Raw genomic sequence first — 26,908 nt, forward strand, 5'->3', positions numbered from 1 at the left:
CACCCAGCATTTATTTGTTCAGATACTTTTCCTTCCCTCCCTCCCTCCCTCTTTCCCTCCCTCCCTCCCTCCTCCTTCTTTTCTCTTTTCTTCTTTTCTTTTCTTTCTTTCTTTCTTTTTTCTTTCTTTTTCTTTCTTTCTGCCTTTCTCTCTCTCTCTCTTTCCCTTCCCTTCCCTTCCCTTCCCTGTTCTTTGTTCTCTTTCTTCCTTCTTTTTTTTTGAGACAGGGTCTTTTTCTGTTGCACTGGAGTGCAGTGTCATAATCATGGTTCACTGCAACCTTGACCTCCCAGGCTCAAGCAATCCTCCAACCTCAGCCTCCTGAGTAGCTGGGACTATAGGTGCATGCCACTATGCTCACTCTGCCCAACTAATTAAATTTTTTTTTTTTTTTTTTGTAGAGACAAGGTCTCCCTATGTTGCCTAGGCTGGTCTTAAAATGCTGGGTCCAAGCGACCCTCCTGCCTCAGCCTCCAAAAATGCTGGGATTGCAGGGAGCCACTGCACCTGGCCTTCAGATGCTTTTCAAATGAATGAGTGAACTATAAACTTAAAAGCAAATAAATGTGTTTTTAGTTTGCTCAAGAATATTATTTTACCCCTTCCTTACACCATAAACAAAAATCAACTCAAGATGGATTAAATATCAAACCTGAAACTATAAAAACCCTGGAAGATAACCTAGGAAATATTCTGGATGTAGGAGCAGGCGAATTTCATGAGGAAGACACCAAAAGCAATTTTTACAAAAACAGAAATTGACAAATGGGACCCAATTAAACTAAAGAGCTTTTGCACAGCAAAAGAAACTATAAAGAGAGTAAACAGTCAACCTACAGAATGGGAGAAAACATTTGCAAACTATGCATCTGACAAAGGTCTAATAAGAATCTATAAGGAACTTAAACAAATTTACAAGCAAAAACTGAACCCCATTAAAAAGTGGGCAGAGGACGTGAACAAACACTTCTCAAAAGAAGACATACACGCAGCCAACAAGCATATGAAAAGAAGATCAACATCACTGATCATTACAGACATGCAAATCAGCACCACAATGAGATACTATCTCACACCAGTCAGAATGGCTATTATTAAAAAGTAAAAAAATAACAGATCCTGGTGAGGTTGTGGAGAAAAGGGAACACTTACACACTGCTGGTGGGAGTGTAAATTAGTCCAGACATTGTGAAAAGCAGGGTGGCAATTCCTCAAAAAACTTAAAACAGGATTACCATTCAGCTCAGCAATTCCATTATTTGGTATATACCCAAAGGAATATGAATTGTTCTACATAAAGATACATGCATATGAATGTTTGTTGCAGCACTATTCACAATAGCAAAGACTTGGAATCAATCTAAATGCTCGTCAACATTAGACTGGTTTAAAAAATATGGTACATATAGAAAAAGGAATACTATGCAGCCATAAAAAGAATGAGATTATGTCCTTTGCAGCAACATGGATGGAGTTGGAGGCCATATCCTCAGCAAACCAACACAGGAACAGAAAACCAAGTATTGCATGTTCTCATTTATAAGTGGGAGCTAAACTTTGAATATATATTGACACAAAAAGGGAAACAATAGACATCAGGGCCTACTTGAGGGTGGAAGGTAGGTGAAGGGTGAGGATTGACAAACCACTTATGCACTATGCTTATTACCTGGGTGACAAAATAATCTGTGCACAAATCCCTATGATATGCAATTTACCTGTATAACAAACTTGCACATGTACCCCTGAACCTAAAATAAAAGTTAAAAAATAAATAAGATGAAATAAAACAAAAAGAATATTATTTTACCACTTAAATCAATTTACTTCAACCCTAGTTCTCCATTTCACTGAGTTGGTGGAAGGGAGAGGTGAAGCCGGCTGGGCTTCTGGGTCAGATGGGGACTTGGAGAACTTTTCCATCTACCTAAAGGATTGTAAACGCACCAGTCAGCACTCTGTGTCTAGCTAAAGGTTTGTAAACGCACCGATCAGCACTCTATAAAAACGCACCAATCAGTGCTCTGTGTCTAGCTAAAGGTTTGTAAACACACCAATCAGCACTCTGTAAAATGGACCAATCAGTGCTCTGTAAAATGGACCAATCAGCAGGACATGGGTGGGGCCAAATAAGGGAATAAAAGCTGGCCACCGGTGCCAGCAGCGGCAACCTGCTCCGGTCCCTTTCTGCCCTGTGGAAGCTTTGTTCTTTCCCTCTCTGCAATAAATCCTGCTGCTGCTGACTCTTTGGGTCCACACTATCTTTAAGAGCTGTAACACTGTGAAGGTCTGTGGCTTCACTCATGAAGTCAGCGAGACCACGAACCCACCGGGAGGAATGAACAAGTCCGGAGGTGCCACCTTTAAGAGCTGTGACGCTCACTGTCAAAGTCTGTGGCTGTACTCCTGAAGTCAACAAGACCATGAACCCACCAGAAGGAAGAAACTCCAGACACATCTGAAGGAACAAACTTTGGACACACCATCTTTAAGAACTGTAACACTCACCGTAAGGGTCCGTGGCTTCAGCGTTGAAGTCAGCGAGACCATGAACCCACTGGAATGAACCAATTCCGAACACAGAAGTGCCAATTCAGACATGGTTAGGGCCCCTTCTTCCCCAGGCTGTGGGGAACTGAACGTTTTTGTCTCCCCTGAAATTCATATGTTGAATCCTAAATCCCCAGGGTATATTTGGAAGTGGGGCCTTTGGAAGGTAATTAGCTCATGAGGATAGAGCCCTTGTGAATGGATTGGTGCCCCTGTAAGAAGAGAGACACAAGAGAGATGATCTTTCTCTATGTTTCTGCCATGTGAGGACACAATGAGAAGACATCTACAAACCAGGAAGAGGGCCCTCAGCAGACAGTGGACCTAGCAGCACTTTGATCTTAGACTGCCCAGCTGCAAGACCTGTGGGAAATACATTTCTGTGGTTTAAATCGCCCAGTGTATGATAATATTCTGTAATGGCAGTCTGAACAGACTAAAACACCAGGGGCTGCAAAGGTCTTGGGGTTCAACAGAGCAGCAGGTTATATCATTTGCCCTCACTGGTCACTGAACTGTCTGTGGTCTTGGCCAGCAGTCAGGTACCTAACTGCAACTTTTGTGACATGCGTGTGGCTGAAGAATGTTGGCGGGGTTGGCAGCCCTGCCCTTGATGTCCCGCCTCTTCTCTGAGACCCTGCAGCCGTTTGCCTCTGCAGCCTGTTGCCTGTCAGCAGCATGGAGGTCTGCACTACTTTAGAGACCTAGGAGCGGCAGATCATCCCGGTCAGGACAGAATCCCTCCATACTTCTCTCAACGGTGCTCCCCTTTCTTTCCTCTCACTCTGAGACTCCTTGCATCATCATTTCATGAATGTTAGGCCTTACAAAACTGGGAATCACAGTTACCACCTTCTTTTCCTGATGAGCCAAAGCCGCTGAGGTAAGGAAATTGTAAGGGTCTGGCTACTTGCTTGGAATAAGAAGGAGAAAATCTGAAGGACCAACAAAATGATCAAAATCTGAAAAATTATTCTGTCATGGTCATTTTATGTACTTTGTGCATCGGGAAGAAACTAATAAGCAGTTAGGCTATCAGTATGCTGTGCTTTCTTGTTACGGGGGGAATTATGTCCCTCCAAGTTCATATGTTGAAGACCTAATCCCCAGTACCTCAAAGCTCCAGATTTTAACACTGATTTTGGGGGATGTAATTTAGTGGCATTTCCAAATAATCATGATCCATGAAAAAAATGATTTTGTTCATTTCAAATCATAGAAGCTGGCTGGGTGCAGTGGCTCACGCCTGTAATCCCATCACTTGGGGAGGCCGAGGCAGGTGGATCATGAGGTCAGGAGTTCAAGACCAGCCTGGCCAAGATGGTGAAACCCCACCTTTACTAAAAATACAAAAATTAGCCAGGCGTGGTGGCGGGTGCGTGTAATCCCAGCTACTCAGGTGGCTGAGGCAGGGAATTGCTTGAACCCAGGAGGTGAAGGTTGCAGTGCGCTAAGATCGTGCCACTGCATTCCGGCCTGGGTGACAGAGCAAGACTCTGTCTCAAAAAAAAAAAAAAAAAATTATGCAAGCTACTATTTAATTTTCAGTAATTCATTGACATTACATTTTTCCTTAAAAATTATCTTTACTCTTTCTGATGTTTCAGGTAATTCAGTATTACTTAAAATGTAAAACATGCAATATTTATTAGTAAAACAGAACATGACTGTGTTTGTGAAAGGGTCTTTAAAGAGATAATTAAATCAAAATGAGGTCTTTAGGGTGGGCCCTAATCCAGTATGACTGGTGTTCTTATAAGAAGAGGTTAAGGGCCGGGTGCGGTGGCTCCTGCCTATAATCCCAGCACTTTGGGAGGCCTAGGTGGGCGGATCACAAGGTCAGGAGATCGAGACCATCCTGGCTAACATGGTGAAACCCCGTCTCTACTAAAAATACAAAAAATTAGCCGGGCGTAGTGGTGGGCACCTGTAGTCCCAGCTACTCAGGAGGCTGAGGCAGGAGAATGGCATGAACCCGGGAGGTGGAGGTTGCAGGAAGCCGAGATCGCACCACTGGACTCCAGCCTGGGTGACAGAGCAAAACTCTGTCTCAAAAAAAAAAAAAAGAAGAAGAAGAAGAGGTTAAGATATAGACCTGTCCAGACGGAAGACCATGTAAAGCCAGAGGGAAGTGACCATCTGCAAGTCAAGGAGAGAGGCTTCAGAAGGAACCAGTCTGCTGACACCTTGATCTCAGATTTCCAGACCCCCAAATGTGAAAGAATAAACTTCTGTTGCTTAGGCCACCCAATCCGTGGTGTTTGTTATGGAGCTCTAGCACAGTAATACACTTTCTTATGCCCTGAGGGGGAGCAAGGCAACAGCCCTGGGCTTTGTGTAAAAGTAAAGAGTTGCTGGGGAGCGTCCCCTTACGACTGCGAGCCTCTATGGCAGAACTTTAAATCACTGGCAGTAGTAGCAGTGGTAGTTTTTCCCTAAGCCATGTTCGGCCTCCAAGTGAGAAAGGGCACGTAGATCATAGGGAAAACGTTTTGGGTAGGGCCTGAGCACGTCTTCTTTCACACTGCTCATTCTCTCCCTCTTTGCAGTGCTACAGAGCACCACCCCACCTGCTCAGAAGGCTTTTCATGGAGGGGCACATGTTTCATTCCTGGAAACCACACAAGTATTCCAGTTGCATCAGCCCCTAGTGTGCCCAGCGCATGATAAATGCGTGATTCTCCAATAATCAGAGAGTTGCATGACTATTAAATATAGGTCCTCAAGTGTTTATCCATCCTGTTGATGATCTATCTATCTGGCACTTATGATAAAGTTCTGTTATTTGCAATTAATCCCAACCAGCATGTTTCTTTCAGAGGTTAACAATGAGCATTTTAAAGACTTTGCTGTCTTTGTCCGGGATATTAATTTCTTCCCATATACATAATTTTACCTCTTATTGTTGTCGGTCACTTTTTATTGGGGGGAAGTAAAATGAAACAACAACAAAATACATTATTTCAAAGCTCCAAATTTTAACACTGATTTTGGGGGGTACAATTTAGCGGTTGTTCCAAATAATCACAACCCATGAGAAAATGATTTGATTCCTTAAAAAACATAGAAGCTATTGTTTAAATTTCATTTTCGGTAATTCATTGACATTACATTTTTCCCTAAAAATTATCTTTACTCTTTCTGATGTTTCAGATAATTCAGTATTTCTTAAAATGTAAAACATGCAATATTTATTAGTAAAAACATGAAGTAGCGAAACTATAGTCAATAGACGTTGAGTCAACATTGTCATTTCATTCCTTGACATTACAGACAAATACCCTTCAATCTTTTGGAAAAATAAAATGCCTAATATGTTTATTTATCTGAACTTCATTATCCTAAAATATGTGCTCTCTCTCACACACACACCCCCCACACGCCTTTATAAAGCATACTTTTTGAAAATGAAACTTGTAATAGACATGTATCCTAAGAGGGCTTTAATACATGGGGTTTTTAACTTGTTGAGCCATTCAAACCACACTCACATAAATATATTAGTTAATGCTGTAAGATGCCTGCTAGTTTTTTTTTTGAGACTGAGTCTCGCTCTGTTGTCCAGGCTGGAGTGCAGTTGCACAATCTCGATTCACGGCAAGCTCCGCCTCCCGGGTTCAAGCAATTCTCCTGCCTCAGCCTCCAAAGTAGCTGGGACTATAGGCACCCGCCACCACGCCCAGCTAATTTTTTGTATTTTTAGTAGAGATAGGGTTTCACCGTGTTAGCCAGGATGGTCCGGATCTCCTGACCTCGTGATCCACCCTCCTCGGCCTCCCAAAGTGCTGGGATTACAGGCGTGAGCCACTGCGCCCAGCCTTTTTTTTTTTTTTAAAGGCCTTTTAATAAGCAGGAAGATTTGATGGCCCAAAAGGACAGGAAGACTTAGGCTTGCTTTAGATATTAAAATCATGACGCATCTTTCCTGGTTTTGGCATTTTAAATTTCACATAATTTTATAATAATGTTTACTTCCTTGCTATAATGCTTTATTTTTCCCCAAAAATTTTTACCGTTTTATTCATAATGAAGAGTAACTTCTAGTTCTTTGAATAATTAGGAAGCAGTCATAGACATTAGCTCAAAATGGAAAGTAATGATGTTTTTTGAGTGAAAATTGAATTAGGAAAATAAAAAAGAGGCACAAGCCAGGCATAGGTAGCCAGTATGAAATTATTGTAGAATAAGTCATTCCTAATGGAATATATGTGCTTCATAATGTGCTCTCTCAGTTCATGTTAGGCCCAGAAATCTTACAGTGCTATCAAAATGGGGAAAGATTGAATAGGTATTATTTGAAAGATAGAATAGGTATTATTTGTTAAATAAATAATTACTTGAGTGAATGAATAAACGGTAGTATAAAACAAAGTATCTGATACATTGTTAAATCATTTAAATGGCATAGAATTAGAGTTAGTCCCAGAAGACCATTGTCAACATGACTTTAGCCATTTTTTCTTTAGAAAATAGATTTTTCTTTTTCTTTTTTTTTTTTGCTCTTGCTTTTATTCCTAAAGCCCAAATAAAATAAAAGGAGGCAGGCTTATGTGCTCTTTGATCAGGGCTGTGGTTTCATTTTTCTACTCATTTCTCAGCTTCACCCTGTTAGGTCTGGGATTTGATTTTACTGTCCTTACAGGCTACTAAATTAGCTTGTTACTGTTTCATAGGTGCTGGAAGAACATATGAAACTTCTGGGTCAGAGACAAAGAACTTTACTACTCAGGGCTCTGCAAGCAGCAGAAACATCAGCATGTTTGTATCAGTTCACCTTGCCCCAAGCCCCATAAGGGTGACACAATATGACCCAGATGGATGCTACACACACAGTGGGTTTGTATCACAGCTAGGGCGCACTGAGCTTAGATAATTCATTGCTTTTATAATAATGAGTTAGCAAATCTGCTCTTTGTTTCAGATTGAGATATTATCTTTTTTCTCAAGGTTGCTTGCTGTAAACGTAATCCTGAGAAATGGCTCAGGAAAAAAGGCATCAGGACGTTGCATTTTGGCATACCCAGAAAGACATATAGAAGCACTAGAGACCCATGAAGGACTGACTGTCTCTCCCAACACACCTTGTGGTGTGTTGGTTTTCTCCATTGGCTGCGAATCAATATCCATGGAGAAGGGGCCTTGCCCTCACGGCAATCCAGAGAAGTCTTGAGCTTCCCTGTGATTGGAGCATACATGAATTAATCACTCAGGCCAAGGGAATCTCCTTGATTTTGGCCCAGGTTTTGTACCTATCTCTGTGTTAAGGAGGAATAATTACTCTGATTGCCTTAGATCAACCACACTGCTGGGGTGGGAGGATCAATTCTCCCTAAACCAATAGCTACTAACCAATGGGAAACAGAATGTTAGGGTGGTGGCCACTACCTATTCCACACAATCTCTAAGGAGTACAATTGAGGAATTTTGGTCTATTCCAAATGTTCCAAGTCTAATAAAGTAAAGAAAAAAATAAATTAGAACCCTTTGTCTCTCTTTTCTATGTCTTTATTCTGGGAACTCTTATTTAATTTTTTTACTCATATTAATTGGGTACCAATCATTCATCAGGAGCTATTAGACTTGGAGATAGAATTCTGAATAAGTCAGCAATGACTCCTAATCTCACAGGGTTAATAACCTAGCATAGGATTCAGACAACTTAAGAGACCATTAGACTGAGAGGGAACGTACAGAGTGATAGTAGCACGTGGAAGGAACACCTAACCTGGACACCGGGAAGGTCGGGAAAGTCTTCCTGGAGAATGTGATCTCTAATCTGAGGCCGGAGGATGAGGAGGAATTATTAGGTGATTTATGTGTGGACAAGGACTGAATAGCTTGGAGAAATGCCTAAGCAGGTGAAACAAAAAAGCAAGTTTGAGAAAAGAACAGTACTTCTGTGTGTCTGAATCATAAAATTCAAGGTAGGGGTAGTAAGCAACAAGGTGGAAGAAGTAGGGAGTGGGAGGCAGAAAGTGTTTCCATGTAAAAAAGTTCGGACTTTATCTGGGAGCCCTTGAAGATTTGAACAATAGGAAAAATAACATAGACATCATGTTTCAAAATTTCACCCTGGCTTTGGAGTAAAAAATGAATTGAGGGTGGAAACAAGCCTGGAATAGAGACAACAGTTAGGAGACTGTTGAAGTCCAGGTCAGAGATACACGTGGTCTCAGGAGTAGGAAATGAGGGAAGGAGCAGATTTCCAAACTATTTAGAAGTTAGATCCATAGGTCTTTTTTTTTTTTTTTTTCCTCAGATGGAGTCTTGGTCTATTGCCCAGGCCAGAGTGCAGTGGCATGATCTTGGCTCACTGCAACCTCCGCCTCCCAGGTTCAAGCAATTCTCTTGCCTCAGCCTCCCGAGTAGCTGGGATTACAGGTGTGCACCAGCACGCCCAGCTAATTTTTGTACTTTTAGTAGAGATGGAGTTTCACCATGTTGGCCAGGCTGGTCTTGAGCTCCTGACCTCAAGTGATCCACCCGCCTTGCCCACCTTGTCTTCCCCAAATGCTGGGATTATAGGCACATGGCACTGCGCACAGCCAGATCCAATTATCCATATCTTAATGGATAATTGGTTGCATGAGATGAACATCAGGGAATACATAAGACCTGGAGGCAGAATAGCAATGATTAAGGATAGGTATTAAGGCAGACAAATTTGGGCAGACAAAAGTTCAAACCCTGGCTCTATCGCTTAGGATTTAAAGCATTGTTAATTATCAGCAAAAGAGAAACACTAATACCTATCTAGCATGGTTGCTTTGAAAATAAATACAACATTATATTTCAAGTTCCTGCACAGAGTAAATCTTCGATAAGAGTGGCTAGAGAGGCAAGAAGAAAGCCTAGAGCTTGCTGGGCCCAAGAAACCCAAGAGAGAAATGATTTAAGGAGGACACCATCTTTAATTTGAAGCTAGACTTGAGTGGGTTGAGGAGCAGAAGGGACATGAAAAACTAAAAAGGACAAATATGAAAATGTTTTTTTTCTTTGTTCTCAGAGCTCATTTTTAAAAAATTTTTACTTTTAAGTTCTGGGATACATGTGCAGAACGTGCAGGTTTGTTACATAGGTATACATGTGCCATGGTGGTTTGCTGCACCTATCAACCCATCATCTAGGTTTTAAGCCCTGCATGCATTATGTGTTGTAATGCTCTCCCTCTCCTTGCACCCAACCCTCTAACAGGCCCCAGTGTGTGATGTTTCCCTCCTTGTGTCCATGTGTTCTCATTGTTCAACTCCCACTTACGAGTGAGAACATGTGGTGTTTGGTTTACTGTTCCTGTGTTAGTTTGCTGAGAATGATGGCTTCCAGCTTCATCCATGTCCCTGCAAAGGACATTAACACATTCTTTTTTTATGGCTGCATAGTATTCCATGGTGTATATGTACCATATTTTCTTTATCCAGTCTATCATTGACGGACATTTGGGTTGGTTCCAAGTCTTTGATATTGTAATTAGTGTCAAAGCTCATATTTTATGATGTCTCTTGTAAGTATTGTTTAAAGGAAAGACTGGGGAAGTCAATTCGTGTTTCTGAAAAGAATCAAACTTGAGATGAGTATCTGGCCCTCATGACCTTCAAAGGGTCTCTTCCAGTGCCACAATCTCTGATTTCATTGTTCTCACTCCAGTGATGAGTCAGAAATAAAATCACTTGATTCCTTTGGCTTCTAGGGAGCATAGGCTGTGTAAAATGTTCATTGTACCACAGGTCCTTGAATAATGCCATTTTATTCAACATTGTTTCATGACAACATTGATGAGGAAAAAAAAAAAGGTATTTCCAGCTGGGGCCACTGTTTGTATGGAGTTTGTCTATATGGGTTTTCTCCAGGTCCTCTGGTTTCCTGCCACATCCCAAAGCCGTGCTCATGAGATGAACTGGCGTGTCTAAATGGTCCCCGTCTGAGTGTGTGTGTGAGTGTGTGTGTGTGTGTGCGCGCCCTCTGATGGGATGGTCAGGGCTGTCCAGGGCTGGTTCCTGCCTTGTGCCCTAAGCTGCAGGGAGAGGCTCAAGCCACTGGAGACCCTGAATTGGAATAAGTGGGTTGGAGGAGGAATGAATGTATGGATGCAAATTATTGTCAAATAAAAATTCATTAAATATATGTTAATCACACAAATGCAGGACAATAGATGATGCCGTATAAAATTTCTCAGTGAGCCTGCTATATTTGTGATGGTTTTGAACTGCATTGTGACAAGAGGTACTCCTTATAATTTTCCCTTTGCAAACATTTATTCCTTGATTGAATCCACCACCACTACAGCTGCCCTCACTCACTGATTCACCAAAAATTGGGTCCATGATTATCTTGTTTTTATTAATCTTTCTTAAATGCATGTGTAGCTGACATTCATTTTCATGTTTAATATTAGAAGTGTTTTAATCTTATTTAGAAGTTTGGTGATGTCTTTGTGACCAGAAATAGACTGTAGTCACTTAACCTTGTTTTTATCAATTAGTCAATGGTAAAATTGGTTTTAAAGTTACAGTTTCCATGAACCTATCTGTGACGTTTTAAGTGAGGACTTACTGTCTATAGTGCTTCTTAGTGCTGAAACAGGCAGCGTGTCTGGAAATTTTGTTTGGTACCACAAGTAACACAAACTAACTTTCCCAGCCTCTTCCTTATTTAGTATGTTTTTATGTGGATGAATGTTATGGAAAACAAAAATATTGTGGGAAAATTAAAATGTCCCATTTGTACATTTTTGGCAGATTGTATTCAGATTTAAAACATTTAAATATTTGGAATATACAAAATCTACTTTTATATTGGACCACCCAGATTCATGACATGGGATGACAAACTATAAAAATAAGAAACCTGTAGGTGACATTGTACATTTTATGCAGTTGACTAACTGTTAGGTTTAGGTTCAAGAAGATCAGCAGGTAGAAAGAAAACAAAACACGTTAAAATTTAACATACCCAAAACTATGCAATAGATGTAATTATAAGAATGTAGTTTCCAGGAGAAAAATTCATATTCATTTTCTCTCTTTCTCTCTCCCTTTCTGTCTCTTCTCTTCCCCTTTCTCTAAATATATGGTTCAGAAAGGTACTTTTCAGAGCTGGAGGTTTATTAACAAAAAGTTTGTGCTTTCTTTTGTTTCCTCTTATAGGAATAATTCAGCAGACTGCAGACAGAAAAGTAGTAATTTAACTCATTTTAACTCTTTTTTTGTCTATTCCATTCATAAATGTGGCAAGTCTCAAAACATTTATTTGAGAGAATCTAATCCTCTAGTAGTTGAATTCCCAACGCTCATATTTTAGGACGTCATTCATGGCGTGGAGATTAACCCTTCATGTGTCCTTTACTATTTACAGAATTATTAAATGTTTTTCAATCATACTTATACCTTTAACTGCTTGGATTTAATCTGTTAGTGCAAGAGAACTTTGGCTCTCCCTTCCGTCCTCCTTTCTCTTATCTCGCCCCACGTGAGGACATTTTCCTGTGTGTGAAGCTGCTTTCCTTTCCTTGAAGGTGGGCCGAGCAAAGGAGAGTGACGCAAGAGTGGGCTGTGTCCTGGATGCTGCGAGCGCCTCTGCCTCCTTGAGAATGAGCCCATTAGCCGCACAAATTCGCAGCAGGCGGCTGGGGCAGCGGCTGGGGCAGCGGCTGGGGCAGCGGCTGCAGCAGCGGCGGACGCTCTGCAATACCCAGTCCTGCGTCCTCGGCAGGCACCCGAAGCTGAGTGCGCGTCCTCGGCAGGCACCCGAAGCTGAGTGCGCATCCTCTACCGCACCCAAGCTTCGTCTGTCTTTTCAAGCTCTTCATGCTGCCCAACTAAAAGGAAAACATGGGCACGGGGGATTTTATCTGCATTTCCATGACTGGAGGGGCGCCCTGGGGGTTCAGACTGCAAGGTGGCAAGGAGCAGAAGCAGCCCTTACAAGTTGCAAAGGTAGGACCTGAACGAAGCATCACGGCTCTGTGCTAGGAAGGAAGGAATGAAAGCAACCTGTTGATGATGTTTTCAAGTTCTGATGCAGAAGTCTAAGTATTAGTTTGATTTTGCTGCGGATATTAAGATTTTTCTAGGAAGTGAGTTATTTTCTAAGAAACTTTGGAGAGTAATGGGCCACATCCTATGTCATTAACTTGCAATCGATGATGGGTGGGTGGGAAGAATGCCTTATTTATCAGCTGAGGAAAAGGCCTGGTTAACCATGTTCTTCGGACAACAAGCAAGACACTGGGGAGCGTTTCTTCCAGGCAATTTTAGAATGTTCAGTTGAGTTATTGTTTCATGTCACTTCACTTGGCTCTGGCAGAGGAGAAACGCTCAGTTCAGCATAACGACTTTGCTTGGCTATTTTGGGGACTCATATAGAGTGTTGGTAGTGACATTTATTCTGCAGCATTCATGAAAAGGCCAATTTTGGGCAATAATTTTAAAAGTATGATGAAGTGTCATAAAATCTATTTAAAAGAATACCCTTTTAAGGATTTGACAAATAAATGCAAAAATCCAAGTGCTGTATTCCTTCTTATGTACTCTTCTGGTCAAGATCTCAAAAATAAACTTAGAAGATAATCTAAATATATTATAAGTAACTAAGAGGTAACTTTGTAACACATTAATAACTATTTAAAATGCTTTAAGTTTTTATTGCCATTAGATTGCCTGCATTACTGGTTAGCCCAAGGGGATCTGGTATTCTCTAATTGGCATTCAGCTAAAATAAAACTTAAAATGCACAAAACTAAGCAACCTTTTACCTAACCTTATCATCAAATTGCAAATTATAGTATTGTGTTGAAGAACATGCAAGAGCATGGGATTAATTTCCTATTTTATGCTTATATTAAAAATGGGTACAGATCTTTATGAAATATATGGGCCATTGCCTTTGTAGTTATTGTTTGTTTCCCTCTGGCTTTTACTTTTTTTTTTTTTTTGTAGTTATTGTTTCCCTCTGGCTTTTACTTTTTTTTTTTTTTTAGTGTCCCTTGCGAAGAAAGAAGTTTCTTTGAAACTTCTTTTTGCTTCCAGGCATCATCTGAAAATCCTTTCATAATGTGACGGTGGAATCCTGCCACCTAGTGAAAATTGCAAACATCAAGAATGAAGCATAAAACAGTAGATGAAAAGCAGAGTTTTTATAACTGGGAAGTTCTTCCGAGGTCTGCAGTTCAACCCATGAATTTTAGATGAGGAAAGAGCCCAGAGATGTTAAGTAACTTGCCTTGAGTTTTCAGCCTGGAACTGGCAGAGTGATTAAAGGCTCAGAAAGGTGGTTTGGTTGGGTTCCTTTAGGAGTCAATAGCAGGCAACCTCGGATAAAATATGAATGCCCAATTTAGCATATGTAGAATTCATGACACTGAAGCAGATTTGTCCTGGGTCTAGAATAGCAGTTGGCTGCCTCTAGGTATGCGATTTGGGTTCTAATTCCAGCTCTGATCTAACTTGCAGCCTGGCCTTAGGAAAATCTCTCACCCTTCCTGTCTCATCGGTTTCTCTCTCTCTGTGTGTGTGTATGTGTGTGTGTGTGTGTGTGTGTGTGTGTGTAGGGAGAGAGAGACAAAGATTTTAACTTAGGTGGTAAAGAAGTAAGGAAGAAATTGGACTGTGCAGTCTACGAAGCTCTGTCTTGCCAAAGTATTCTACGATCCTGATAGTGTACAGTTTTAGAATCGCTTGCCTACTAATTGAAATATGGGGACAGAGTGGCTGAGTGCTGTTGTTCTCTGGTGGCTCTTTGGCAGCCAGGCCTGAAGAGTAGAGTGGGTAGTGGGTTTCTTCTGAGTTCTCCATGTGCCTATTTCAATGTGGAACCTCCTTGTGGCGATTCACTGAAGAGCTGAAGCAGATTGCTAGGAAAGGGTGCTGTGGAGGAAATTCTCTGCTAATGGCATATCTATTGCCAGGATTCAGTAAGGTTGCTAGGCTATGTCAGAATCCAATCCTACACTCCCCCTAAATCATCCTTCCTAAAATACCCAGCAATACATTTGTGGTTTTCAAAAGATCATTATTAAAGCATCTAGATGTTTGCTTTGCTTTTGTAGTTTGTGATACTATAGTTAGAGCTATAGATTTTAAAATATCATTATAAAAGTATCTGGAAGTTTGCTTTAATTCTTGTGTGTTTGTGTGTGCGAGAGAGAGAGACAGACTGTAGTCTACAGTCTACTTTTTGTCCATACGTTAAAAAGACTAAAGAGCTATCTATAGAAGAAGTTCTAAATTATTGTGGCAATCCACATTTTTGTTGGTCTTTTTCTTTTTTTAGTTCAAACGATTATATTTGATTTCTTATACTAGCATTATTTGTGGGAGAAATCCCTTGGAACAAAGTGCTTATCACTTTCTCTGTTATCAAGGCCATTGCCTCACTAGGATCACTGTATTTTATTTAAAACATTAAGTCAATTCAATTCTATTCATGGTATCTCAATGAGTTCAAGGCAAAGTGAATGCTGCTTGGGCATAGACTTCTCTTCTTGTAAGGACTGGTAATAGCTTATTAGGGCTGGATGCAAGGAAAGAGACAGAAAGGCTAGAGAGATGGTTGCTGTCAAATCAAATGTTCACAGTTTTGAATAACATGCACATAATTAATTTGGGAGTTGAAGGAAAACTTAAATTTTCAAAGAAAAGAAAATTTCAGCGAGTGCTTGAACCGTGCTCCTTAAAATGGGAATGCTACAAAGCAGTTCTGTAGACAATAACACATTTTGGCTTGTTGTGAAATAGCTACATATTTAGGTTTTTCATAATTCTATATAGAGTAAAAATCTAACAGGCAGAAGTAGTTCAAAAATCTTAGTCTAATGTTATTAAGAATAATAAAAAATTGAATAACTTTATAATTCCCAATAAATATCCTTATAGTGACATATTTAGTCACTTCTGAGATATGTTCAAACATGTTTAGTATTTGGTTAGCTGGTTGAACTATACACAAACCCCAAATTTTAAAGATAAATAACAGGAATATTCATTATCAAAACTTGTCATTGACAGTTAAGCTCAATGGCATGAAAATCTGTTTTGTTTTAAAAAATAAACTGAATTTTTAAAAGGCCCAAGTAATCAGTAATATAAACTTGTTTTTAAAATGTTTATATATCTTTTAATTTATATTCTAAATATATGTGATGGGAGGCAAACATTTCTAACACTGAGTTATAGCATAATACTCTGCAAAGTATATTTTCAAGAGATTATAAACAGAAACAAATTTATCCAAACAGAAAACCCCACTGTGTGTGCAGATAGCTTTACAAAAACAATGTGAGCACTTCTTCTTTACAAAACTCTCTCTTTTGGGACATGTACTTATCTGGCTCTGTCTCAGGACATACTTTTGGCAAATCACTTTGAAAAATCCTCATATAAAGGAGTGGGGAGAAATTTTTATTTTACAAAAAATCTTACCTGCAATTGAAAAATTACTCACATTTTGAAAATAATTAAGAAAAAAAGTTCAGACTGTTTATCCTTTATATGTTTTAATATAGTTAGAAATTTATTTTTCTTCAAATCTTATGCACCACTATAGTATGTATTCTACTGAATTTAGTTCAAAGTTTCAAATAATTGTTCATTAAAATTGAGGTGACATTGTATAATCCTTCATTTCATAAGGCCAAAATGAATTTAATAATTCTTATCTATTATTGGATATGTGTTCTTTAAGATTTTGAATAAAAATGTATTATTTACACAAAGCACATTTCGGATAATATAATTCTTATCCCTTAGTGCCATCTGTAAGGTTTTTAAAATGTTTCAAATAGAAGAATTCCAGAAACATAGGTATTTCTAAAGGGGGAAAAAGATGTTAATGTGTTTGAATGTGTATACTTAAGAATAAATGCTCCTTCCTGTATATGAAAACTAGTAATATCTTTATTAAAATATGCTTAATCACTTAATTTTTAAATTGATTTTAAGCCCTTTCTAGGAATTTTAAACACAGACATGCTTATAGAAGTTAGTGTGCTCTAGATAAATCTATTAAGTAGGTGATATTAAAAAATCCTTATTTTGGAATTGTATATTTTAAGAGAGGTTTCCGAAAGATGACAATGAGATAAAATATTCACTATGCATGAACTTTGCCATTAGCTGGACATAGCATATATGTAGCTTACATGTATCAAGCCCTTGCTATGTGCCAGGAAAAGTTGCAAGTGCTTTGCTGGTATTATCTCTTCAAATGTTCCTCAAAACCTAAAGAGTAGGTATGAAAAAATCCTCATTTTAGAGATGAGGAAATTGCGGCACAGAAAGGCTACATTGCTTGCCAATGGTTAAGCTACAAAAAATGATGAGATTTGATTTTTCTTCTTCCTCATTGGTGGAAACAGGTGCCCGAGAGGATAAAAGTAGGTTAAAGTGGTCCCCAAATGAAAGATTATTCAAAAGAAATACCATAGTTTGTATCCAACCTTGATTTAATTATTGGTCTGGGGTTCACCCTGGACATCAGGATTTATAAACATTCCAAAGGGAATTCTGATGTGTGGTCAGGATTCACAACCACTGCTATAGAAAGTTGAGGCCAAAAAATTCTGATGTTCTACTGCACAGCAGGGTACTATAGTTGATAATAATGTATTGTATATTTCAAAATAGCTAAAAAAAAAAAGGAGTTTAAATGTTCTCATCACAAAGAAATGATAAATATTTGAGATGATGGATATGCTAATTAGCCTGATTTGATCATTCCACAATGTATACATGTATCGCTACATCACGTTGTACCCCATAATACATGCAAGTATTATTTGTCAATTAAAAATAAAATAAAACTTAAAAAAAGAAAAGATATATATGAATATATATTATATATATTTTGCTGGTTCATGAAATCATCATCATCAATCATCTAAGATTCTTTACTGCTCTGATGTTCTATAATTGTTATGAAAATTCAAGAAGAGGTTAAAAAAAAAAAAGTGAGGCCAGATAAGTCCCCATAGGGCTTGACGGGTGGTGGCACATTATGTCCCTTCCGCCCTTCCCCACTGCCTCTCTCCTAGTCAACTTAAGAGGAAGACCAGAGAGAGGCTAAAAATTATCTGAGTTTTTGGCACTGTGAGCAGGTCGTAATAGTGGTGGGAGGGTTTTCCCTTTCTGAAGCCAGAATGGATGGGCTGCCTGGGTCAGTGGGAGTGGGGAAGAGGAGGTATTGGGAAGCTCCAAAATGATTATTATAAGTATCAGGGGAACTGGCAAGAGGGGAGACTAGCAGTTTATTCCCTGGTAGCTTGTCTTCTCCATTCGTGGACTTGCTAGCCTGCCTAGTGCCTTCTTCATAAGTGGGAGTGGGTGGAGCGTGTTGAGGGAAAGTCAGGGGAACAAAACTGGAGAAAGATGCAGGGGGAAGGAGAGTAGGAGAAAAGGGAAGAAGAAGAGATAGAGATAATATGATTTGCTTTAAAAACAATTGCCTTTGTTTAATACTCAATAAAAGTTCAGAGTTCTTATTCTAAGTTGAGAATTCTATATTCTGACAGTAACATTCAAGAAACACTTCTCTAGGCTAACTGAAACTATACATCTGTCTAATAGCAAAAAGCATCCCAGGTTACTAAAGTACTGATTCACATTTTTTTGAAAAAAAAGAAGAGAAAGAAAGAGGAAGAATATACACTTCTTGTTATGCCCAGTCAAATTTTCATTCATTTTGCCTAGAAATATTAGTTTCAACATAATCATCAATGGAAGTCACATGAGTTGGTGATAAGTTTTCATGACTAACATACATAAAGAACACGTGATTGATATGAACCTGTGTGATGTAACTGATTTTTTTTAAGGAGTGTCAACTAATTCCATTATAAACATATATTTCTTCTAGTAACTGCTTTGAACATGATAAAGATGAATCCCTTTGTTAGTAACATTTTGGGCAAATCTCATCTTTTCTGGTGGCTTTTGGTTATTAAAACAGTCAACTTTAATTAAAGCTTCAGTCAACTGTCTGACTCTAAACTCTCTCCCTAGTCACTGTGGCCAGGCTTGTGGCTCCAGGGTGTGGCATGGAAAGGAAGGTATCTGCTCTTTACCCATATCCCTCTAGCCCCTCCATGGTTGAGGGAAGGAGGAAACATGTGAAGAGGAAAGGAGCAGATAGATATATTTATTCATAGCTGAATGAGGTGGCTTTTCTCTCTTCTTTGGGTGTTGTGCTTCTTTGGTTGATGTGAGTGCCCATTAATGTCCTCTCTGAGGCTGGTGTCCAAATTCTGGAGCATGTGTATGGTTTCTTCCGGGAGAGCTAGAGGGCCTCATTAGTGCACAGTCCCCTAACACAGGAAATCAGGCTTCTGATAATCTCTTCTGTACCCTCTACAAGCCCATTGGTTCATCAAGATACCAGCTTTCTCCTGCTAGACTCTGGTTGAGTTTGGCCTTTCTGGGTAGGGCCTTGGCAAGATGGTTCAAATCTAGCCACCTTTTATGATAGTCACTCATCCACAGGAAGTGCAAGGATCCTTGCCTTGCCAAATGGGGACATCAGTATGCAGTGTCATTGTGACATACACATTATACTTAACTGGATATTTTGCATATTTTTCATAGCAATCTTCTTCATGTAGCTTCCAAAATAACTTCTCTCTGTTAGTTAATTAGTGTTTAAGAATATAAACTAATTTATATATTTGGCTAAAAATACTTCACATGTGTATATCTTATAATTTCCAAAGTGTCTTAATATATGTTATCTCTTTTAATATTAATTCGGTTGATAAAGTTTTATAATTCTCAGTTTATAGATTAAAAAAACTGATCCTGAAAAATAAATTAATTGCAAAAGCATTATATAAAGAAGCCCAAAGTTAAATATAATTCTTTCCCTCTGTTAGGGGCATCATGCTACTCCTCTGCATCAGCCTGGATAAAAAGAACAGGCTGTCACCTAGTATTGTTGAAAATTGCAATGACTTTAATACAGGGTTTGTATGAAATAGAATCTCACCAAATCTAACCTTAATCCCTGAAAACATTGATAACAAACTATTCTTTTTTTAATGGGCCTGAGGAAAAGGATTACAGGAACACATCTGTAAGATAATGTGCAATGGGAGAAAGACTGAAAATGGAACCAGTCTGTTTATCAATAAACCTGAAGAATATATGGACTCCAAGTTTATTGTGTCTTTTCTAACAGATTCGTGATGAAACTGAATGCAGTGAGGTTCTTATAAAAGCAAATAGAGAATTGCTGAAACAGGTTCACTAAACAATTCTGAAGAGTAAACACCTTCATGAAGTTAAAAGACTCATCTGAGAAAGAAAATAACATCTGCTCTTTTGAAGGATATTTCATTGTTTGACAACCTCAATGAGAACATGTTTATGGTTTTGGATTACTTTAGGCACCTAATGTTTCTAAATCATCTATCATTCTTTTCTTTTTTTCAAAAGCAGAGATGGCCAGAGTCTCAACAAACTATATCTTCAAGTCTTTGTGAAATTCTTTGCATGTGGCAGATTATTGGATATAGTTTCCTTTAACTAGCATATAAATCTGGTGTGTTTCAGATAAATGAACAGCAAAATGTGGTGGATTTACCATTTGGAACATTGTGAATGAAAAATTATGTCTCTAGATTATGTAACAAATAACTATTTCCTAACCATTGGTCTTTGGATTTTTATAATCCTACTCACAAATGACTAGCTTCTCCTCTTGTATTTCAGAGCAGTGTGGGTACTGGATTGATAAAAAAAAAAAAATGAAGGTTGACCTTTCCTGAACAGAATTATGGATTTATGTCTGTATTAGTTCATTTTCACACTGCTACAAAGAACTATTTGAGACTGGGTAATTTATAAAGGCAAGAGGTTTAATTGACTCAGTTTCACATGGCTGGGGAGGCCTCAGGAAACTTACAATCATGGCAGAAAGTGAAGGGGAAGCAAGGCACATCTTACATGGCATCGAGAGAGAGAGAGTGAGTGGGGGACTGCCAAACACTTTCAAACCATCAGATCTCGTGAGAGTTCACTCACTATCATGAGAACAGCATGGGGGAAACCACCCCCATGATCCAATCACCTCCCACCAGTTCCCTCCCTCAACATGTGAGGATTGCAATTTGAGATGAGATTTCAGTGGGGATGCAGAGCAAACCATATCAATATTTTATCTGATTCTACCTATAGATACTCCCCCTTCCTTCACCCTTCTTCCTTCATCCCGTTTAACAAAATTTACCTTCCTGAATTTCACCTTTTCAGGACATGTTATTTTTATCCTAGGAAATCTGTAATCATGACCAATGAGTGTCATTTAACCCCAAATATCTTCTTGCCTTTAATAGTATCTTCTGGAGAAAATTTTATTTAAGAAACTCATATATGATGTTTACTAGGTGCCAGGCACTTCTTGAATCACCTTTTAAATATAATGACGGAACTCTGAGGTTACCCTTAGTTAAGATCTCCATTACAGGGGCACAAAGAGGTTAAGTGACTTCTCCAGGTCAAATGGGTAGTTAAGATCAGAGCTGGGGTTCACATCTAAAGAGCCTGGAACCAGGGCTTGTGTTCTAAGCTCCTACACATGTCTCTTTTGGGTCTAGTCTAGTTTGAACAGCCAGTTAAGACGGGAAGACAGCATCTCAACAAGAGCATGCTGGAGAAATTTTTGTGACCCCTTAAACCAAACCTGCTTTTCTTGTTCTGACGTTAAGTATAATCTCAATTACTTAATGTCAAATCATTTTATTTGAAACTTTTATTTCCAGAACGAATAACTTAGGAAATAAAATAGCAGTAGGCTAGAAACATTTATAATTCTGCTTTCTGAAGGATGATAATTTTCTATTTTCTTAGCAAGATTTTCCATGTCTTCTTGAAAACTATGGCATGATACCTTATTTTTGAAGCAAAAGCTTCAAGCAGCTGACCATTTTTGAGAATTTTGTCATGCAGTTCAAGACATATCAGAGGTGAAATTATTAAGAGGTTATAAATCCAATGTGTTTTGCTGGCAGTCTAGATACTGATTTTCTACCTCCTCAGTAGCCCCTATTCCACTTCCTGCTCTGTGTTCCTGCTCACACCACCTCGGCTCAGGTCCTTATTTTTATCTCTTAGATAATTATATTGGCCCTGTAACTGGTCTCCTTGTTTCTGGTTTCACATGCCTTGAGTTCATGCTACAGAGAGCTGCCAGAGAGATTTTTCTAAATCACCTGTTATATCACTGCTTAAAATACTTCAAAGGCTCCCCATCACTGTCATCGAGATAACCAAACATTGGTTTTATCTTATGTGCAGACATGGGTTAAGCACTTTAGGAATTATTTTGTTCCTAATATTCCTACAATCTTTTTTTTTTTTTTTTTTTTTAACAGTGGAGGAAACTGAGGCTTAGAGAAGTTAAGTAAAAAATTGAAGATCATATAGTTAGTAAATGGCAAAACCAGGACAGAAGCCAGTTTGATGACAAAGCCCATGCCCTTAGCTGCCACCCTGCAGTGAGGCTTGTTCACAGGCCGACGGCCCCGCTGTGGCACACGAAACCCTCTGTGATCTGGATGCTGACAAACTGTCCAGCCCCATCACCTGTCACCCTCCCAGAAGTGCATTTAGCTATTTGAAAATACCACAGTTCTCTCAAACACTGTTCCTCCCTGGTTGCTTCATCCCTGCTGTGTCCTTGGCTGGAATGCTTGTCCACCCCATCTCCTGGCACCTTCCCTAAAATGCTTGGAGAAATTTTACTTACCCTGGAAATCTCTGTTAAAGTCAGTTCTCTGAGAGGTTTGACTCAATTGTCTAGTCGGAGGGGAGCACTTGCTCTTCCATGTTGTTGTGATCACACACAGCTTTCACCTTGAGCTCCCACGTGCAGCCTGATGCTGAAGCTTTTGTTCACAAGTCTGTTTCCTCCATTAGACCAATTGTAGCCAAAAGGTTTGACTGTGCCTCTTAAATTAAAAAAATTTTGAGCATATCCCATATACAGCGTGTATGTACATATATATAAAATATAGTATATATGTACATGTACTGATGGGCTAATATTTTATGTACAGTATAAAACATCCCAAAAAGAAAACTTTAAAGCATGAGATAAAAGGTGAAATAAACAATATTTTAAAACTATTTTTATTTTATTTTACTGACAATACAAAATGTCTTTTTATTCTCACTGACCAGAACTTTTTTTTTAAAGTGAGAACAATGTGATTGACAGACTTTTTCAGATTTTGAAAATCTTGATGTGACCCCATGGGATACAATGATTCAAAGGTCTAGTGAAACTTTAATTTATTTCAGTTCTTGAGTTTAAAGACTGTCATAGCTGATATGATAATCTCTTAATATATGCAGGTGCACACTGAAGAAATGAATCATTACCTGATAATCATTTTTCATTTTCATCAACAAATAATGCAACTATTTTTGTTGCAATTTGACCAGTAGATTTTCATTTTCTCTGATGTCTACCCTTTGTTCTTACAAACTAATTGGAATAGGCTACATTTGTATATTTTAGTATTAAACCCTGGCTGTACTTTTTTGTTTTGTTTTGTTTTGTTTTTGAGATGCAGCCTCGCTCTTGTCACCCAACCTGGAGTGCAATGGTGCCATCATGGCCCACTGCAACCTCTGCCTCCCAGGTTCAAGCGATTCTCCTGCCTCAGCCTCCTGACTAGCTGGGATTACAGGCACCTGCCACCATCCCCAGCTAATTTTTGTAGTTTTAGTAGAGACGAGGTTTCACCATGTCGGCCAGGCTGGTCTGGAACTCCTGACTTCAGGGGATCCACCCACCTCAGCCTCCCAAAGTGCTGAGATTACAGGCGTGAGCCACCACACCCAGACTGCTGTACTTTTTATTTGAAAAATATGAAATTGGGTTAGAAATTCTTCTTCCTAGTTAAATGTGCTATTATGATGTTTTAAAGAATAATAAATTTAAATAATTTCCAGCCCCAAGTCACTTGATTATAGAAATATTTTCAAGAATTCTCTTTCATTTCTTTTTGAAAATTTGCTTTTGAAGCAATTCATGTTAGGGAATATATCATGCTTAGTATCCTAAAATATATGTCAGGTGACCAGCAACTAAAAACCACTCATCATCACAGAAAACGTCAACAAATTTGGAACATCCATTTATCTGTTAAATAAAACTGAAATATCCTTAGGTTCCACAAGTATTTTAAGGATTTGCAAGAGATACCATTGGAACCTCAGTGGTACAAATGTGTGTATGATATAAAAACTTTTCCTAGTCACTCCCTATATCATTGCTACGTTTTAAAGATTCCAGTATGGTTTAAATGTGAGTTTCTATAAAATTAATCATGACCTCCTGTAGCATTTTTGCACTTCTATTATTTTGCTGCAAGAACTTGCCTACAAGTAATGCACTGAATGAATTTGATTTAAGGCACCTTTGTAATCTTACCCTAGAATCTCTCTCTCTCTCTCTCTCTCTATATATATATATATATATGTCTATCTATCTATCTATCTATCTATCTATCTATCTATAGATATTTGTCAGTTCCTGCTAAAGCCAAGTACTTTACCAATGATTATCAATGTACACAGTTTTTCTACAAAATATTCATTTTCTTGAATTAAAGACTTCATATACTTTTGAGAATTTATCTCCAGTATCTTTCTTTCCTGGATCCCCAAAGAAGTAATTTTTTATTTCAATATTGAAATATAATTTTGAAAATACCATAAGCCGAGATATACCAGCAACATATTTTTTTTATCCAAACATACAGGAAACTTCCTCCGACATGTAGTTTGTTTTAGTATTATTTATACTAATTTTCTGATATATTTTTCTTTGCATCTTCAACAGTACTTGCAAAAAAATACATTTTGGTTTGTTGCATATTGTATTATTTTAGCCATTTTTAATTTGTACCCATGATGATCTTTTTAAACATTATGCTTGGCTTAAATTCTGTTAAGTTTTAAATTGAGTATTGCCTGACTTCAACCCTTGTTGAAAAAACAAATCCAGAAGATTTTCCTGCTCAGATGTTAGTTTTTAAATAGCTTCCTAATCCCAATTGCTTCACAGTAACACTAACTAAACTAACATCATAAGACACAATAAGGCAAAGTTCCTCTGTCACATATTCCAAATAACCCATATTTCAAATTATCTTGTTGATAATTTTGAATACTTTCTCTACCTGTCACATAGGATTAAGCAGTAATGGTATTAATCTCACAATATGATGAAAAGTATCCAGGCAAAGAGTCAGCTCTGCTGTATTCTTGTTTTTCTGTTGTGCTTGAAATGTGTTATCTTTAATTATTAACTTCCGTTCAGATATATTTTAATAGGAATCATTTTGTGAGAGTCAATTTCCTTGAAACTAGATAATTATATGGAAATTCACTTAATCAGGCACAGTAAAACATAATATATTGCAAAATACTGAAAGAGAATGAATTGACGAGAAACGCTCCACCCTGCTGGGAGGTGGGTCCCCTTTTTGGTGAGGTCACCAAAGCACTGTGGGAAGTACATAACTGTCTGTCTGGCCCACAGACCAGACTGGACCAGGATACCACTGTAAATCCACATAGTAAAGTAGATTCAATGTTAGTTAGTGCTCATTTCCTTTTCATTTTGTAGATGAAAATAAATGTAGATAAGAATCCAGTGGGCTTGTTAGATAGTTGGGGGAAGAGACTTCCAGGCACAGGGTTGTAAAGGTACAGGAGCCCTGAGACAGAAGTGTGCTTGGTATGGTCAAGGAACAGTAAATGTGCCAATGTAGCTGGCACATATTTCCATGACAAATTATTATAAGAAGTCCAGTCTTTCACAGTGATAAAAATGAAAAACTCTCTCTCCTGGGAACTCTGACCATGTGGTTATTTTCCCATCATTAAATGATTAACACACAGGTCCTTTAAGAACAACTTTGCAATGTGGTCTTCGAATTTCCTCTTCATCCGTTTCGGCTTCTCATGATGTAGCAGCCTACTGACCAGTCTCTAGAGCACCTGTATTAGTCCATTTTCACACTGCCGATAAAGACATACCTGAGACTAAGTAATTTATAAAGAGAAAGAGGTTTAATGAACTCACAGTTCCACGTGGCTGGGAAGGCCTCACAATCATAGTGGAAGGCAAAATGGCAGCAGACAAGAGCGAATGAGAGCCAAGCAAAAGGGGTTTCCCCTTATAAAACCATCAGATCTGGTGAGACTTACTTATTCACTATCAGGAGAACAGTATGGGGGAAACCGCCCCCATGATTTAATTTTCTCCCACCGGGTCCCTCCCATAACGTGTGGGAATTATGGGAGCTACAATTCAAGATGACATTTGGGTGGGGACACAGCCAAACCATGTCAAGCACTTATTTAAGTGAATAATCACTACAACCTCTTATGTAACAATTCTGATAAAAATAATATTAAAGTAATCTTTTCTCTTCCTCTGAAATGTATTCTCCCAGTGACTGAAGAGGAATTTAAGGAGTGTCGAGGAGAATTTTAATACCTAGATCCTGTTTAGATCTGTACTAGATCACTTAGTACTTAGAAAACATTCAAGAGTTTAAAAATTATTATTAGCATGTTTAACCTTGACACCATACCTAGAGCAAAGAAGAGTTTTGCTGTATTTTCTAATGTGTCTTAATTTCAGTTCTCCTTAAAAAAATAGATAATCCTATTTGGATATTTTTTGGAAACTTACCCATGGGAAGGATAAAAATATTTCAGTGCTGGTTACAACTTACTGTGTAACTTTAAAGACATTTTTCAGAGCTTTAGTTTCCTCATCTGCAAAATAAGGTACTATGTAATGAAATTGCTGCCTTTGTAGATAAAAAAATGTTGGACTACTACTTAGTTTTATAGGTGAGAAATCTGAGACCCAAAAAGCCAGTTAATAATATAACTCAGAAGGCTTTTTAAAGACTATGTATTAAGACGATTAAGATGATTTCCTTGAAACTAGATAATTATCTGGAAATTCACTTAATCAGGCACAGTAAAACATAATATATTGCAAAATGCTGAAAGAGAATGCGCTCATGAGAAAGTCTCTTTCTCTTTCTGTGTACCTGGCACACAGTAATCATGCAGTAAAGGGGTTTGTCGTGAGTATTGTTATTCTAGTTAAAGGAGGAAGTAACTGTCTTCTAAACAAGTTTTATTTATTCAAAAATTAAGAAAAGCAGTAGTCCAATTCACTTAACTCCAGATATACAAATAAAATCAAGAGCACAAAAGCCAGATGGAACAACTTGCGATGATGCTTTTACGTAGTGCAAGTTTTCATTTTTGATAAATATGACATTTCAGAAAATGTTTGCAGTATCAATTACTAATCAAGATTACTTTGGTATGCAGTTTAA

The 26,908-nt window shown here is 38.4% G+C and overlaps 1 protein-coding gene across 3 annotated transcripts in view; it reads left to right on the plus strand.

Moving 5' to 3' along the window:
- The first annotated feature begins 12,140 nt into the window (after window positions 1-12,140).
- SYNPO2 (synaptopodin 2) overlaps window positions 12,141-26,908 on the plus strand; it is a 175,220-nt gene continuing 160,452 nt past the window's right edge. The window contains exon 1 of one of the 3 annotated variants that reach the window (XM_024245801.3): window positions 12,141-12,482. In XM_024245801.3, coding sequence (XP_024101569.2) covers window positions 12,378-12,482 — 105 coding nt within the window. In that variant the 5' untranslated portion in view covers window positions 12,141-12,377. The remainder of the gene's footprint in view (window positions 12,483-26,908) is intronic. The other 2 variants (XM_054554406.1, XM_024245803.3) reach the window with 2 other exon arrangements.

Source organism: Pongo abelii, chromosome 3, assembly GCF_028885655.2.
Source record: "Pongo abelii isolate AG06213 chromosome 3, NHGRI_mPonAbe1-v2.0_pri, whole genome shotgun sequence".
Lineage (NCBI taxonomy): Eukaryota > Metazoa > Chordata > Mammalia > Primates > Hominidae > Pongo > Pongo abelii.